This window comes from Symphalangus syndactylus, chromosome 6 (assembly GCF_028878055.3).
Source record: "Symphalangus syndactylus isolate Jambi chromosome 6, NHGRI_mSymSyn1-v2.1_pri, whole genome shotgun sequence".
Taxonomy (NCBI): Eukaryota; Metazoa; Chordata; class Mammalia; order Primates; family Hylobatidae; genus Symphalangus; species Symphalangus syndactylus.
Genome location: NC_072428.2, coordinates 54,549,006 through 54,564,820, shown reverse-complemented (window position 1 = coordinate 54,564,820; position 15,815 = coordinate 54,549,006). Strand labels below are relative to the sequence as shown.

General features: G+C 47.5%; 1 protein-coding gene across 22 annotated transcripts in view; it reads left to right on the top strand.

Moving 5' to 3' along the window:
• C2CD3 (C2 domain containing 3 centriole elongation regulator) overlaps window positions 1-15,202 on the top strand; it is a 175,961-nt gene extending 160,759 nt beyond the window's left edge. For 11 of the 22 annotated variants that reach the window (XM_063641296.1, XM_063641310.1, XM_063641307.1 and 8 more), the window contains 2 exons: window positions 1,656-1,757; window positions 14,397-15,202. In XM_063641296.1, the coding sequence (XP_063497366.1) occupies window positions 1,656-1,757; window positions 14,397-14,537 (243 nt within the window). In that variant the 3' untranslated portion in view covers window positions 14,538-15,202. Of the gene's footprint in view, window positions 1-997; window positions 1,622-1,655; window positions 1,762-4,056; window positions 4,151-14,396 lie in introns of those variants that run through there. The other 11 variants (XM_063641304.1, XM_063641306.1, XM_063641300.1 and 8 more) reach the window with 5 other exon arrangements.
• Window positions 15,203-15,815: the final 613 nt, after the last annotated feature.

Sequence of the window (15,815 nt, the reverse complement as noted above, 5' to 3'; positions counted from 1 at the left end):
ATGCAACCTTACGGGAGTACAACAGTAAGATCTGGATGAGGAGAATAATATCAGTTGTACAACTATTTGCCATTTACAAAACACCTCATAACTGTTCATTCAGCTGAATTAGGTGGTTGGAACTCTGGTACAAATCCCACATCTTCTCTTTTCTGCCTTGGCACAGCACCTGACCTTTCTTGCAAGTGGCAAGAAAATAAACAATAATAATAACTGCTTTTGAGTACCTACCCTGTATCAGGTGTCATGCTGGATACTGAGCATATAATAGCAAATAAGACAGACAAATTCCCGGTCTTCATGGAGCACAAATAATAAACAAAAAATAAAATATTTATAGACTGATGAGATGAGTACCAGGTGCTGTGATAAAGAACAGGGTCTCTCTGAGGAGGCTGTGTTAAAGATGGTAGTTATGGTGGTGCTATCATGTACCAGGCACTGTTCCAAGTACTTTGTATTAACTAATTAAATTTAGCAATCTGATGAGGAATATACTATCATTATGCCTATTTAAAATGAGGAAACTAGGCCAGGCACGGTGGCTCACACCTGTAATCCCAGCACTTTGGGAGGACAAGGTGGCGGGATCACTTGAGCTAGGAAGTTCAAGACCAGCCTGGCCAACACGGCAAAACCCCATCTCTACTAAGAATTACAAAAATTAGGCAGGCATGGTGGCACATGCCTATAATCCCAGCTACTTGGGAGGCTGAGTCACAAAAATCGCTTGAGCCCAGGAGGTGGAGGTTGCAGTGAGCTGAGGTTGCGCCACTGCACTCCAGCCTGGGCGACAGAGCGAGACTCCGTCTCAAAAAAAATAAAAAATAAAAAAAATAAAATGAGGAAACTGAGGCTCAGAGCTTCACATACCGACCTACAAGCTATGACTATTTCTGTGTATATATAAAGAAACTGAGATGCATAAAGGCTGAGTCACTTACCCAGGGTCACCCAACCAGTAAGTGAATCTACATTTTTTTTTTTTTTTTTTGAGACTTACTCTGTCGCCAGGCTGGAATGTAGTGGTGTGATCTCGGCTCACTGCAACCTCTGCCTCCCGGGTTCAAGCAATTCTCCTGCCTCAGCCTCCCAAGTAGCTGGGACTACAGGCGTGCACCACCATGCCCAGCTAATTTTTGTATTTTTAGTAGAGACAGGGTTTCACCATGTTGGCCAGGATGGCCTCAATCTCTTGACCTCGTGATCTGCCTGCCTCAGCCTCCCAAAGTGCTGGGATTACAGGCGTGAGCCACTGCGCCCGGCCTGAATCTAAACTTCTGACTCACAACTCTCTGCTCTTCTATTACACCACCTGAAAATCATGACATTTGACTTATGGTACATTTTCCTAGCCAGTTAGATTTTATTTAGCAGTTAACATGTATACATTTTATATGCTTTCCCAGAGGCCACATTAATGAAAAATGGGGTCAGTCCAGAAGTATCCTGAGAGTTGTAGTCCTAAAGTTCTAGTCCTGGGATACAGTCCTAAAGAGACGCATCAGATGTCTGATCCTCTTACTAGTTTCCTTTCCCCCATTCTCTTCCAACCTCCTCAGCACCATTTCAAGATGTCTCATTTTATTTGGCACAGGAATTAATCTAAGTTCCCACATATCTCTGTTGGTTGTTTTTTTTTTTCCTTGAGACAGGGTCTCACTCTGTTGCCCAGACTGGAGTGCAGTGGCATGATCACAGCTCCCTTACACCCGCAAACTCCTGGGTTCAAGCGATCCTCCGCCTCAGCCTCTCGAGTAGGTAGGACCACAGGTGTATGCCACCACAACCAGCTAATTTTTTTTTTCTTAGAGACGGGGTCTCACTATGTTGCCCAGGCTACATCTCAGTTTTTATCAGGTTTGTAAGTCCTCTCATAGGGGAGGAGAGGTGTCAGTCCTGTCCAGGAAGATCTGCAGTTTTGTGGCCTTTCTTCCTACTCTGGTTTGTGGTCACCAGCTCATCTCCTTCCTCTCTGTGCTTTCCCTTGCATTTCCCACACACACCCATCACATTTATGCTGGAGTCACAGGGCTGTGTCCAGGCTTTGGAGCAAGACATCCATGGAGTGAAATACTGAATCTGCTAGTAAGTGATCTTAGGCAAGAGACTCAACCTTCCTGAGACACACTTTCCTTATAAGTAATGTCAGGCTAATAATTCGTACCTAATAGGATGATGGTGAGAATTACCCTAAAGGAAAAAAGCAGGCCCTCTTAGCTCCCTTTCCCTCCAGCCCTCCTATCCTCCCTACTCCCACAGTATAGTGGATACAAGTCCCTGTGTGACATTAGACAAGTCTTCAGGCCTCTCTGAGTCTTGGATGAAGTGTCAGTGAGTCATGCCCCACAGGAAAGGTCTCTGGGCCGCTTTGAATGGCCATCCCTCACCTTCCAAGCAGTAATTGCTGTTCCTGCTTTTGTGGTTTTGCCTTTGTGATGCGCCATCTCCTAGGGGCATTTTTAGTAAAAATACTAAATATTTTTACTCCTAGGGGCATTTTTGTATTTTTAGTAGAGAGACAGGGTTTCACTATGTTGGCCAGGATGGTCTCAATCTCTTGACCTCATGATCCGCCTGCCTCAGCCTCCCAAAGTGCTGGGATTACAGGCATGAGCCACCACGCCCGGCCTGAATCTAAACTTCTGACTCACAACTCTGTGTTCTTCTATTACACCACCTGAAAATCATGACATTTGACTTATGGTACATTTTTCTAGCCAGTTGGATTTTAGCGTGTATACATTTTATATACTTTCCCAGAGGCCACATTAATGAAAAATGGGGTCAGTCCAGAAGTATCCTGATGTATGTCTTTGGTCTATTAAATACTAGATACAAAGTATGGGAGAAGGAGAAATAAGAATTTCCACTTCAATTAAAGAGCAAGTCTACTTTTGAGAAGATAATACTTTTCAGCCTTTTTTCTTTGTTGCCCTTAACAACATTCCATTGTTTGCTGCTCTCAGAGCCACTTCTGTCCTTAGGACCTCATTCTGGGTCCTGGTTTGGATGACCAGTCATCATGGTTTGCCCAGAACTGTCGCAGTTTTAGCACTGGAACCCAGAATCCAGGAAACCCGGGGAGGTTAGTCATCCTGGCTAGTGATGGGCCTCTCTCACTACTTGATGGGTTATTGCAGCACATTTTCTCAGAATCTTATGCTCCTGGCTGCCAGCCAGCGCTGGATGGCCTAAGAAATAAGATCATTTATGTATTTAGGACACTAGCAAGTAGAGATACCAAAATTTAAGAGGAAAACATTTTTAAGAATTACATTTTTTAAAAAGATTGAAATAGTTACCATGGGATAAATCACAACATCAACTGATTTTCTTATACTTATTTTAGATTTAATTTTGAAATATTATTTGAGGAGGAGCACCATCATCTTGTGGCCTTTATTAAAAAGGCCTCACTTTGAAGAACTTGAGACAAAAATAGTCTTTTTTGTTTACCCACATACTTACTATTGCTGCTGTTCTGCATTTCTTCTTCACATCCTGATTTCTGGCTGGGACCATTTCCCTTCAGCCTGAAAAACTTTTGGAATTTCACATAGTGTGGACCTACTGGTAACTGGTTATCCAGCTTCAATTGTCTGAAAATATCTTTATTTTTGAAAGATTTTTTTCTACTGGATATAGAATTCTAACTTGAATTTTTGTTGTTTCTTTTAGCATTTTAGAGATACCTTTCCACTGTCTTCTGTCCTCCATTGCTTCTTATAAGAAGCATTGTTCTGATTGCTCTTGCACTGAATGTAACATGACCTTTATTCACTTCTTGTTTGATTTTATCTCTAGTTTTCAACAGTTTGATTACAGTGTTCATAGTTGTGGAGGTAGGGAATGGGATAGAAGCAGGGGAATGGGATACTGGAGAAGGAACATAAAGATCTGTTCAACAGTATTAGAGATGTTTCGGTTCTTAGATTGGGTTGTGGGTTTACAGATGTTCATTTTCTTGTGCTTCATGATTTACTGTTGTTACATAGATTCATTGGTATATTATACAAAGAAATCACATAATCCCATGTCATTAAAATTATACAGTGATTGAGTGATAACAAGATGGAGACACCAACTCCTTCCACAAATTAGGCTGTGAATATGGAGCAGAGAAATAGGACAGTGGCTGGAGTGGCAGGTGAGACCAAGGGAGGTTGTTTTTGTTTTTTAATAGGAGAAGGCTGCAGCTTTCTATGTGCTAATGCAGTGATCCCATAGAGAAAGGGAGAAGGGGAAGACACAGGAGCGGGAGAGAAAAAGGAGAGGGGGAAAACAAAGGGCGTGGGCTTTAGAGCACATGTGTAGGTATTGGCCTTTTGAGAGGAAAAAGAAAACTCACCCAGTATCATGAAGGAAGGCAGAGAAGATGGGTGCTAAAGCAGACAGGATTAGAGATTGGTGGTAGGGTTTCAAGTTGATGGAGGCTCCTGTTTTCTCAGTGATGCTTCAGGCACAGTCAGCAGCTCTAAGTGAGAGGGAGGGAGGCAAGGGCAGGATCCCTGTCCTGTATCCACATTTGAGAATTCCATCTCTTCTGCCTCCTCCTAAGGCCAGCCTTGGCCCTCACAACTGAAGAGGAGCACTTTGAGAGGCTGCAGGGCTCTTCTCAACCACTGTCCTGGGACTGCTATACTAAAGCTGATCTGCTTCCGGGTCAGGGCTAACAGCCCATCCCTGAAACGAGAGGGCTCGTAATGCTGGATTGATTGCTCTGGTTTCCCCACATGATCAAAGACAAGACCTGATCTTTCACTCCACATTGAAACGATATACCTTAGCCAAGGAACCTCCCAGTCTCCACTGGAAGCGTCTGTGAAACAGATTTCCCCTCCCTCCTCCCACAGTAGAGTGGATACAGGATCCTATATGACATTCGTCAGATCTTTGGACTTTTCTGAGTCTGCTTCCTCATCTGTCAAATGGGGTTATCAGGCCTCACAGGGTGGTTGTACTGTAGAATACCGAGTGCCACACAGGTAGAGTATAGGGGCCAGCCCGTAGTTCCTACCCCATGCTACCTCAACTTCTGGCTGTCGCCTCTGCATAAAGAAAAGGGGTGAGAACGATGGCTGGTTTAGCAGGACTGCGGCACAGCGATCCATTTGCAGTTCCAAATTCATTATAAATGAATCAAGTTCCGCTGCCCCTGCTTTCTCTTCCCTCTTGTGATGAAGTAACTCTTTACTGGGACAGCTTCCTGATTTTGTTAAAAGTTATTTGTGATTCTGCTTGCTTAGCTACTGATGGACAAACTAGTTTTATCAACTTCCGTACAGGGGAGGAGAGAGGTTGACGATGACAACGGCAGTAATTTGCTTTACATGTTGTCTTCCTCAGACTGTGTCTTTTGCTCTGTAGATTTTCTCTCTTGGTAATATCTCAATCACTCTGATGACTTCAAATATGACTTTGAATGACTCTCAAATCCTTATCTTCAGTCTAGTTTTCTTTCCCATGCCGCAGACACGTATGGACCCAACTGCATCCTAGATGTCTTGTCACAAACAGTTCACTCTGTCCAAAACTTGAGCTTGTCATCTTCCTTTGCATACTTCCTCTGCCACCTGCATCCATATCTCAGGAAATTCAGCCACCATCCATGTAGTTACTCCTGCCAGAAGCACAAGTATCTCTCATCCCTGCTCCTTTATCCCCCACGATCCACAGCCAAGATCCACATCGCCAAGGCCTGTTAATTCTGCCACCTAGGCATCTTTTGAATCACTCACTTCTCACCCTGCCTGTCTAGCCCAATCATCTCCCCACTATTTCTTTTCTTTTTTCCCCGAGACAGGGTCTCACTCTTGCCCAGATCGGAGTGTGGTGGCACGATCTCAGCTCACTGCAACCTCTGCCTCCCGAGTGCAAGCAATTCTCCTACCTCAGCCTCCCCAGTAGCTGGGACTATAGGCGTGTGCCATCACGCCCAGCTAATTTTTGTCTTTTTAGTAGAGATGGGGTTTCACCATGTTGGCCAGGCTGGTGTCGAACTCCTGACCTCGAGTGATCTGCCCGCCTCAGCCTCCAAAGTGCTGGGATTACAAGCGTGAGCCACTGCGCCTGGCCCCCCCGACTATTTCCAACCAATCTCACTTACACTTTTCCGCCACCATTCATTCTCTACACTGTAGCCAGTGTAATATCACACTCTAATCAGACCTTACCCCACTTTACCACTGGCAGGGAGAACACTTTTTAAGCCTGTCAAAACCCCAAAAAAACTTCCATATTCCTAAGTCAATTATCAAATCTCAGTGCCCAATTTATTTGACTTCTCAGCAGCATGTGACACAGTTGATCTCTCTCCTTTGAACACTTTCTTCACTTATTTCTAAGGCATCACTTCTTCTGGGTTCTCCTCCCTCACTGGCTGCTCCCGCTCTGCCTTCTTTGCTGGGTCTCCCTCATTTCCCCTACTTCTTCTTATATATGCTGAAGACTCCCAGTGGTTAACTTGGCCCAGATCTAACTCTACAACTGTAACTCTGCAACTGGCTACCCAGCATCTCCACTTGAATATCTAATAGATGTCTCAAATTTAACGTGTCCAAAATTGAGTTCCAGATTTTATTCCCAAATCCATTTCCCCCTCAGTCTTCTCAATTTCGATTAAAGGGTACAGCTGAATTCTGGGGGGGGGGGGGGGGGGGTGTTTTTTGTTTGTTTATTTGTTTGTTTGTTTGTTTGTTTGTTTTTTGAGACAGGGTCTCCCTCTGTTGCCCAGACTGGAGTGCAGTGGCATGATCTCGGCTTACTGCAACCTCAAACTCCTGGGCTCAAGTGATCTCCTGCCTCAGCCTCCTGAGTAGCTGGGACTCTAGTTGAGTTGTTTAGGCCAAAACTCTTGAAATCTTCCCTGATGCCAGTTTTCAATTAAACAGGAAATTCTGGCAGCTCTATCTTTAAAATATACAGAAATGTGCTTCTCACCCCCCTGGTCTCAACCATCATTATTTCTGGCCTAGATTATTGCAGTAGCCTCCTAACTTGCCTTTCTGCTTCTTCCCTTGCTCCTCTCAACCTGTTCCCCATACAGCATCCTGTTAACTTTTTAAGATGTTAAATCAGTCATCAACTCAATCATGTGACTTCTCTGCTCAGAACCTTCCAATAACTTCCCATCATTGAATAGGAGAACTAGAGCTGGACCTGAGGACAGGCAAGCCAGAAAGTAGGAAGATAGTTTTGACCTCAAACTTGAAATTTGCATCTTTTAACAAATGTGCAAAGCCATAGTCCTGAGCTAGGTGCAGAAGACAGGAGCTTCCCTCAGGGAACTTACAGTTCCCTGGAGAGCCAGCCTTATATCTAAGTTCCTCCAACTCCTACCAACTGCCTGTCATGCTGAAAGAGCTAGGACCCTCATGCTGTGGACCCTGCCTTCAGGGAGCTTGCAGTTCTTGGAAAGGCACTGGCCTCCAAACCACTCATTTCCTCAAATGACATTTGCCTATACTAGCACTGAAGTAAAGCAAAGGGAATGAGTATAGGAAAAGAAAGACAGAGCCATGTGGGGTGGCTTAAGTTGAATTCAACAAAGATAAAGGAAAGGCTTTTCACGCTGTGGATTTGAAAAGAAGAAACCTCAGAATCAACAGAAGTTGGACAGCAGAAAGTACAAGCACTGTGTGCTAGAGACATGGTCAGAAATGGGAAGAGATGGGCCTGGACTGAAACAAGATAAGAATTAGAAGCAAAGGACAAGAAGCAGCCTGTCATCTGAGCCTTGGCCTCCCTGCCCTGCCCACATGGCACTTCTTTACCATGAGGTGAGCCCTGTCTTGCTCTGTGCCTTCCTGCGTTAAGCCCACGCTCTGCCCACATCATGAATGGGCCCCTGGATTAACCACAGGCATCGGGCCAGACACTGTTATTCATAAGGAGTGAGTGTAGGAGGCAGGAAGTATGAGACAAGGCCAGGCATGAGGGTACCCTTAAAACCTTGAGTTTTCCACCCCCTCCCACCCGATGTTCTCACTTGTACTCAGCCAGACCACAGCGCTTCAGACATCACTAAGGATCGAGGTGCCAGCAAGCCTGATTTTTTTGTCCTGTCTCTGCTTATGACTTTCTGAGGTCCTCAGCAACATGTCTAAACCAAGGGATAGAATTTTTCTATCCTGGCACCTCTAATCCCAGCTACTTGGGAGGCTGAGGCATGAGAATCACTTGAACCTGGGAGGCAAAGGTTGCAGTGAGTCGAGATGGTGCCACTGCACTCCAGCCTGGGAGACAGAGTGAAACTGTCAAAAAAAAAAAATCTATCCTTTGGTGTCCTTTCCACAAACCAGAAGCAGCTGAAAGATGACTAGTCCTGGTAGAGAACCCCAGCTCTCCACGAAGCCACCAGATCAGATCAGTAGGGGGCCTGAGGGAACTTCCTGATGCTGGGTTTCTTCTCAGCCTGTGGTCCAGGCCCGATGGCTGAGCTGCCCCTCTTGGAGCAAGAGGTCCTGACCTGTTGCCTCATTTGTTTAAGCCACCAAGTCCCTAGCTTTCTGCAGAGCCTAAGAGGAGACCTAAAGGTCAAAGTATCTCTGATAAAGGCCATACAGAGCTTTTAGAAGATAAGCAACTTGGCCAAGGGTGTATCAGCCAAAATTGGCTGGCGCCCACCCTGGCCCAGACTGCAAGGTGGCAGGCACTTTTTAGGAAGGGGCTTATAGGTCTGCTGGGCAGATGCTAGTCTCAGGTTGCCTGAGCCACTCTGAGGCCAGAGTCCAGGAGGAGCCAGGAGCTCTTCTTATAAGAGTATAACTTTTAACCCTTCCCTCTCAAAACCTGGACTTTTGAGCCCTCTCTGTGGCAGAGCTTGGGTTCAGAAGATTGAGGATCATCTTTTGAACCAGGCACCGTTTAAAAAAAACAACAAAAAAAAAGGGTTGAGGAGTCTTGCCCTAGTCAGGCCCCTTCATGGCATAGACTGAGGCCCAGGGTGAGGGAGTGACGTAGGCCCTGTAGAACGGGCCTGTCCGGGAAGGGTTCTTGGAATAAGGAGAGGGTGGCATCAGGTGGGGTGTGGCACGGAGGGAGCATATCGGTAATAAGAACCACATGACCAGACCTCTAATTTAGGCATGGAGGGTGAGCTCAGAGCATGAGACCAGAGCCTTGCGGCAGCCGGGCTGAGCAGGTCAGATTTGGGATTTGCCTCTCAGGGCTGGGCCTCTAGTCTAAGTGCCTTGTCCTCACTTCCCCTCTGCTCCTGCTTGTGGCTGCTGAGTTTGCTGCTCTGTGTAGTGTCAAGGAAGTTCTAGTCCAGGCCAGACTCTGAGAGCCACCCCAGGGGAAGGCAGCCAGCCAAAGGGGTGAAAGTTGAGCAAGGCAGGCAGCTATGTTGAGCCCTCACTCGGCCTCTGATGCAGCAATCCCTTGGCAGGTCCTCTTAGCCAGCCAGACCCAGGCAGCTGTTTACTTTCAGTTTTCAGCTCCTGAGTCAATGTTTATGTCACTTAAAGGGGCTACTGTGGAAAAGAACAGAACTTTAGCCCTCATCCCAGACCAGAGGCTCACTGTTACCAAAGAAGGGGCGAAGACAGTGGGGCAGGGAGAACTTGCCTGGCCTAGCACTGCTTACCCCAGTACAGGAGGTGCTGTACCCCAGCTCTACTCAGGACTTTTGGGGCCTGACCCTTTGCCAGGGATGGGGTCTGAGAACAGCAGGGCTTCATTTTGCTCTTGGGTCTGCAGCTGGTATTGGCTCTAGCTCCATCTTCGCGTCTGTGTTTTGTAAGATAATTATACCTGGTCAGAACTTTGGCCATATCTGAATTTTATTTGAACCCAGCATAAACTTGGATAAGAAGACAAAACAGAAGTTCTTAGATCCACTTGACAGTGAAGCTAAGACCCAGAGAGACCCAGAGTGAGAAAATGTCTTGGTCTTGAGTGAGTGGGACAGTTAAGTTGGGCCACAGACCAGTGTCCCTTCCACTGCACTCCATTGCCTGTCCTCTGAGAAAGTCCCTCAGATACTTGGAAGCAGGGGTAAGTGGGGGCACCTGCACCCACCAACCCCTGGGAGCATGTGGCCTGTTCGAGGAATCCATCTGGGGGCTGGAGTGAAGAGAATCTAGAACACAGTAGCTGGGATCAGATCACATTCCAGGCCAAAGAAGAGGGCCAGGCCCTCCTAAGAGAGCTTTTGGAGAAGAGGCTGCATCACAGGTTGCAGACCAGAGAAGGAGCCAAGGGCCGGGATAAGCCTATGGTTTGTAGAATGGCTCCTCTTGCATTATCTGCTCATCCTGATCCCATTTTCAGATGCACAAACCAAGGCCCAAAGAGAAAGTGGGTTACCCAAAACCACTTGGCTAAGAAGTGGTAGAGCCAGGACTAGAACCAGCTCCTCATGCAGAGTTAGCCACTCAATTTGAAGAGCCCCAGGAAGCCCCACATTTTCTTTCCAAAGCACTCCTTACACCTTCCACGTGCTCCATTTTCTCCCCAGCAAAGTCCAATCTTTAGCATTGAAGGCTCTTTTAAGACACATCTATTATCAGAGAGGCCTATCATGTTCATGACCTGGGTGTCCAGGTACTCAGAAAGGAACAGGTCCCATGTATGGATGAGGGAGGATTTAATGGGGCAGCCTGAAAGCCCCTGGCATGCTGCCATGCTTGACATACGGTCCACAGGAAAGCCAGTTCTGTCCTTCAGCCTAGTACAGTCGTCAAAACACCCCATCCCTGTTCGCTGGGAAGGCCCTTACAGATCAGCTCGCTGAAGTCCAAGAAGAATAAGATCAAATTTCCCCCAGACATTCTGGAACTTCCCTCAACCAGCATCAACCACTCCTTCTAGTAATAGGTTTGTCTTGGCTGCTCTCCGTACCTGTAGCTCAGCCTATCCCACCCCCACCACTTTCCTAACAAAGAAAATTCCTTCCTCACGAAAGCTGTGCCTCCACGTGGCATACACTCTCTCTCCATCGTCTGCTCACATTCCACCTTCATGTTTAAGTCCCCGCTCCAGGGACTTCACCCCATGGATGACACCCACTGTCTAGACTCCAAGGCACCTGCAGCCCCTCCGGCTGCGACGATCCTGCTTCCATGTGTGTTCCTCCTGCCTCCCCAGGAAACTTGTTGCCTCCCACAAAGCACATGCTCTGCTGACAACTTTCTTGTGCCCTCAGGTCTCCAGCCAGAAGTGTGGGAGTATTTCAGAGGAATGGGTAATACATTTGAGGGTATCCCTGCTCCGGCCAATTTCACCTCTGGCCAACCCCACCAGAGTTGTGTGTTAGGGTAGCAGTCCTGATGAGGGAAGAATCTTCACTGCTAGTCAAGATGGTTTCTAAACCCTATTGAGGTCAACAAAAGCAAAATGCTGCTGAGTGTGAGTTCTCTATCCTTCCACACCCCACCCCTGCCCTGTACACAGAGCCAATCCCTGTCCTTGTCCTTGTTCTGGTTCCTGGGCCTGGGCCTTGCAGATAAGGCCCCCTAGGTCATTGGGTTAGGGTGTCAGTGCTGGAAGGTTGGTGCCACACACGATTCAGCTCCAGGGCAGATATGGCCCAGCCAGTAGGTGTAGGTCTATGCTCATGCTCTTCCCTCTAATGAAAGACCTCACCTGACACCCAGCTTCTGTTGAGACCTTGCCCATCTTGGAGCCCACCTCCTTGTAAAGCCTCCCCAGACTTTCTCAGCTGTTACTAATTGCTATTTTCTCAGTACTCACAAGCTTTAAGCCTCATCTCTGTGATCGTTGGGTAGCTCATTGTCTGTCTCCTCTCTAGCTGAGCAGCCCTGTGACAACAGGAACCACATCTGCCTGTTGTCCATAAGAGTTGATCAAGTTGAGTAGATCTTAGGCTCCTGAAAAGTTTGATGAGTCACCAACAGAGGTGTTTTGTTTTGAGACAGGGTCTTCCTCTATCACCCAGGTTGGAGTGCAGTAGCATGATCACGGCTTACTGCAGCCTTGAATTATTGGGCTCAAGCGATCCTCCCACCACAGCCTCCCGAGTAGCTGGGACCACCAGGTGTGCACCACTACACCCTGCTAATTTTTTTTTTCCTTTTTTTTTTTTAGAGACAGGGTTTCCCTATGTTGACCAAGCTGGTCACAAACTCCTAGACTCATGCGATGCCCTTGCCTTGGCCTCCCAAAGTGCTGGGGTTACAGACATGAGCTACCCAGCCCAACAGAGGTCTTTTTATGGTCGTTTCATGAACTGAAGTAGTTGGCCCTTCCAGCCATGGAGAACAAGACTCATCTAAGTCTCTCTAGAACAGAGAAGACATCTCTCTTCTAGAAGATGGGGAAACAAATGCCTGGTTTTAGGATTTGAGATAGAATACTATGCTCTTAGGCCTGTTTTTCCATCTGGCTCATAAAACAAACATCTCCCTACTTCCCCTTCAGAGTAGCAGAGAAAGAAATGGAAGGTAAGATACAACTGATGACCCAGAAAATCTACCTGCAGTACAGCTGGGGGACAGGAATGGGACTTGTGTCACCCTAAATCCCAAATAGCTCAGAAAACAGCCATCTTGGATCTTGGGAGTAGAGAAGGATATACACAAACTTAAAGTGCTACAGAGAGCCTGAGAGAGTTTAACTTAACTAAAGACCTGGCATATGGTAGGCCAACAACCACTGGTTCTAGAATGAATGAATAAGAAGCTTACTATAAAGAGTCTCCTCCCCACCCAGTTTAAACCTGTGGTTACCCTGGCCTGGTCCCACCCACCCTGGTCTAGCAGCTCCCAAGCTCCTGTCTTGGAACTGGCCTCGCTGGGATCCCAAGCCTCAGACCCAGTCAGTGCCCTACAGGAGCACCCAGTGTGGAAGTGGGAGAGCAACAGGCAGAGGATGGCCCACTGGCCTCCCCTGGCCTGAGGCGTCACGGAGTGCAGGTGCTTCCTGTATTTTGGAAGGAAGAACTGCAAACACCAGCAAAAAGTGGGTTTCCTTATTCCCTTGTAGCCTAGACCTGCCTAGAAGGCAGGGAGATATATCTTCTAGTCTCTGCTGTGCAGCCCAGCCCTAGCATCACTTTGCTCTTGGTTATAAGGAAAGGCTGCCTGTGGGCTTATAGCACTGAGAGCTTCCCAGATTGTAGACATTCCCTTGGCACTTAGAATTCTAGACTGGCAGGGACCCTCAAGGTTTCCCATCCACCCTTCTATTTCATGGGTGGGAAACTGACATCCAGACAGTAGATCAGGGATGCCTGACTCCACTCCCCTTATCTCATTCTGGCAATTCTAATTCTTTAGGCAGATCTCTGTGCCTCCCAGGACTTAACTCTGAGCTGAGAAAGCCTAAAACAGAGTTCTGTTTATTTCTGTGCCCCTCTCAAGTAGGTATTAAAAAGGGTTGAAGACATGAAAGAAAGAATAACCAAATGTTACTGATGCCAGAACAACTCTCGCTGGGCCTCAGTTTCTCATGAGCAGAATTGCAGGGGGCAGGTAGTCCCAGTCTCTAGGGTCTCCACCAAGCTTCTTCTCAGTGCCCAGGAAGTGGTATAGCGTGCTCTCAATAGTCCTTCAGCTTATGACAGCCTCAGCTCATGGGACTTGATGGCAGGGAAGAGCAAGCTGCATGCCATGAAGTCAGCCGGGTTTGCCTGTGGAGGCTGCTCCCATCTCCTTTCAGAACTGCCCCCTCCCCTCTCAGGCCCCCACTTCTTCCCCAGGGCCTTGCTCTCAGCCAGCTGTCTGGGATGGCTTTCCTGTATAGCTTTGAGTTCCTTCAGCACAGGAGCCTGACATGGAGTAAGAAAAAAGAAAGAAAAATGAGTTGGAGGAGTCCAGAGGACCATGATACCATAACCCACAGGTTTAAGTATCTTAAAGGCGGAATTAGTGATGCCCTGTCAGCCAGAGTCAGAGAGATCAAAGTTTGGTAGCCAGGCAGTAGGTAGGTGCTTTATGTCACCTGGCAACTCCAGGAGCTCCAAAGGGCCAAAAAGAGAGTGTATTATTCACCACCATCTCCCTGAGAGTTGGATATGTTCCCAGCATCACACATGGGACTAAACCCAGAGGACAAATGACTTGTCTAAGGCCATGCAACAGGAGAAGGGATGAGGATTCAAACCTATCCTGGAGGTGACGCTCCCTCCTTCTCCAGAGGCACAGAAAGAGTCAGGGCTGGGGTTCACACCCCAGCGCTGCTACTCAGAGCTGTGGGACCTTGAGTTTATTCCACCTGAATGTAGTTTCCTTATCCACGACATGGGGAGAATGATATACCCCCCATATGGGGTCGAGGTAGGGGTCAAGCAAGATAAGGTATGTAAAGCACTTTGTAAACCAGGCAGCTCTACATAAATATTAACCAAAGGATGAAAAGATGAGAGAAACCAGTGTCATCCATTGGTGGTGCCATATCCTCAGTGCTAACCTAGCTGACTTCTTCCTCTCCAGGACAAGAGCAAAGCCACCAGGGGAGCCCTCTCCCAAAGGCCTTGTCGCCCCAGACCTAACTCGCTCCCCTCCAACCTGCCTGAGGAAGAAACCCGCAGGATTGCACGGATATTTTCTTCTCGGTACTTCCAGAAAGACTGACGCAGCCTGAGGGGCTGGGGGAAGGAGACACCTGCCCACCCTCCCTCAGCTTTGTCCAGCTTGCAGGAGGCACCAGGTCTGGCTCCTTCAGGGCTGTCACAGTCCTGAAACCACCACTTGCCTAGGCCATGGATGCCTCAAGAGACCTGGTCAGCCCAGACTGGAGGAGTGCCCCAAACCAGTCCAGTGTCCACTTGCCAGATTTCAGCTCCTTTCTTCTGTGGTGAGGCAAAGGCTAGAAACAAAATGGAATCCGCGCCCAAGTGGGACCCAAGCAGGCATCTTTCGGTGGAGAAACACCTCCCAGCGTCCTTGACACAGCTGACTGCTGGCATGAGCCCACCCTCTGCCTGAAGATGCGGGACCATTTTTGCCTTAAAAGTTGGGGAGGAGGGACATGTAGATTGTGTGCATTGTGCATAGTCAAGGAAATCCTAGGGCCACCTCCAGTTCATTTGTGTGGGAACAAGGATATTTTATAGATACAAATTATTTTTATGCTGTGTTGAATTAATCAATTAGGAGAGGAAGGGGAAATCACCTCCTTCAAACTTTTTATCTGATTGTCTAAAATTCTAACCATGCTTTTAACTTATTGTTTTTACCCAGCTCTGAAGGTCATTGTTCTTGCCTGTGTTTGAATAAAATCATATTGGTGTTTGTAATCTGTGCGCAAGTGTTTCACTAGAGTGGGGATGCTAGGAATTCGTGTGTGCCTTAACTGCCAGAGAGAAAGATTAACAACCATACACCCCCGGCAGACGAGGATCAATCACCATGAGACTTCTGGCTCCTCCAGGATCAGGTTGGTCCAGATGACAGTGACACCCAGTATTAACTTTGCTGATGCTTGAAATCCATCAGCAAAATGGAACCCTCAGAATCCCCTTTATCTCTGAGATGGGTAATTCTGGCTGAGGCTGTCAGACCACAAACACTTGAGCAGCTGCCACAGACAAAGCCCCGTGAGGAAGACAAGAAAAGGGCCATGGATGGGCGCGGTGGCTCACACCTGTAATCCAAACACTTTGGGAGGCCGAGGCAGGCAGATCACCGGAGGTCAGGAGTTTGAGACTACCCTGGCCAACCTGGCAAAACCCTGTCTCTACTAAAAAAAAAAAATACAAAAATTAGCTGGGCGTGGTGCACGCCTGTAGTCCTAGCTACTCAGGAGGCTGAGGCGGAGAATCACTTGAACCCAGGAGGTGGAGGTTGCAGTGAACCAAGACCGTGCCACCACACTCCAGCCTGGACAACAGAGCAAGACTCTGTATCAAA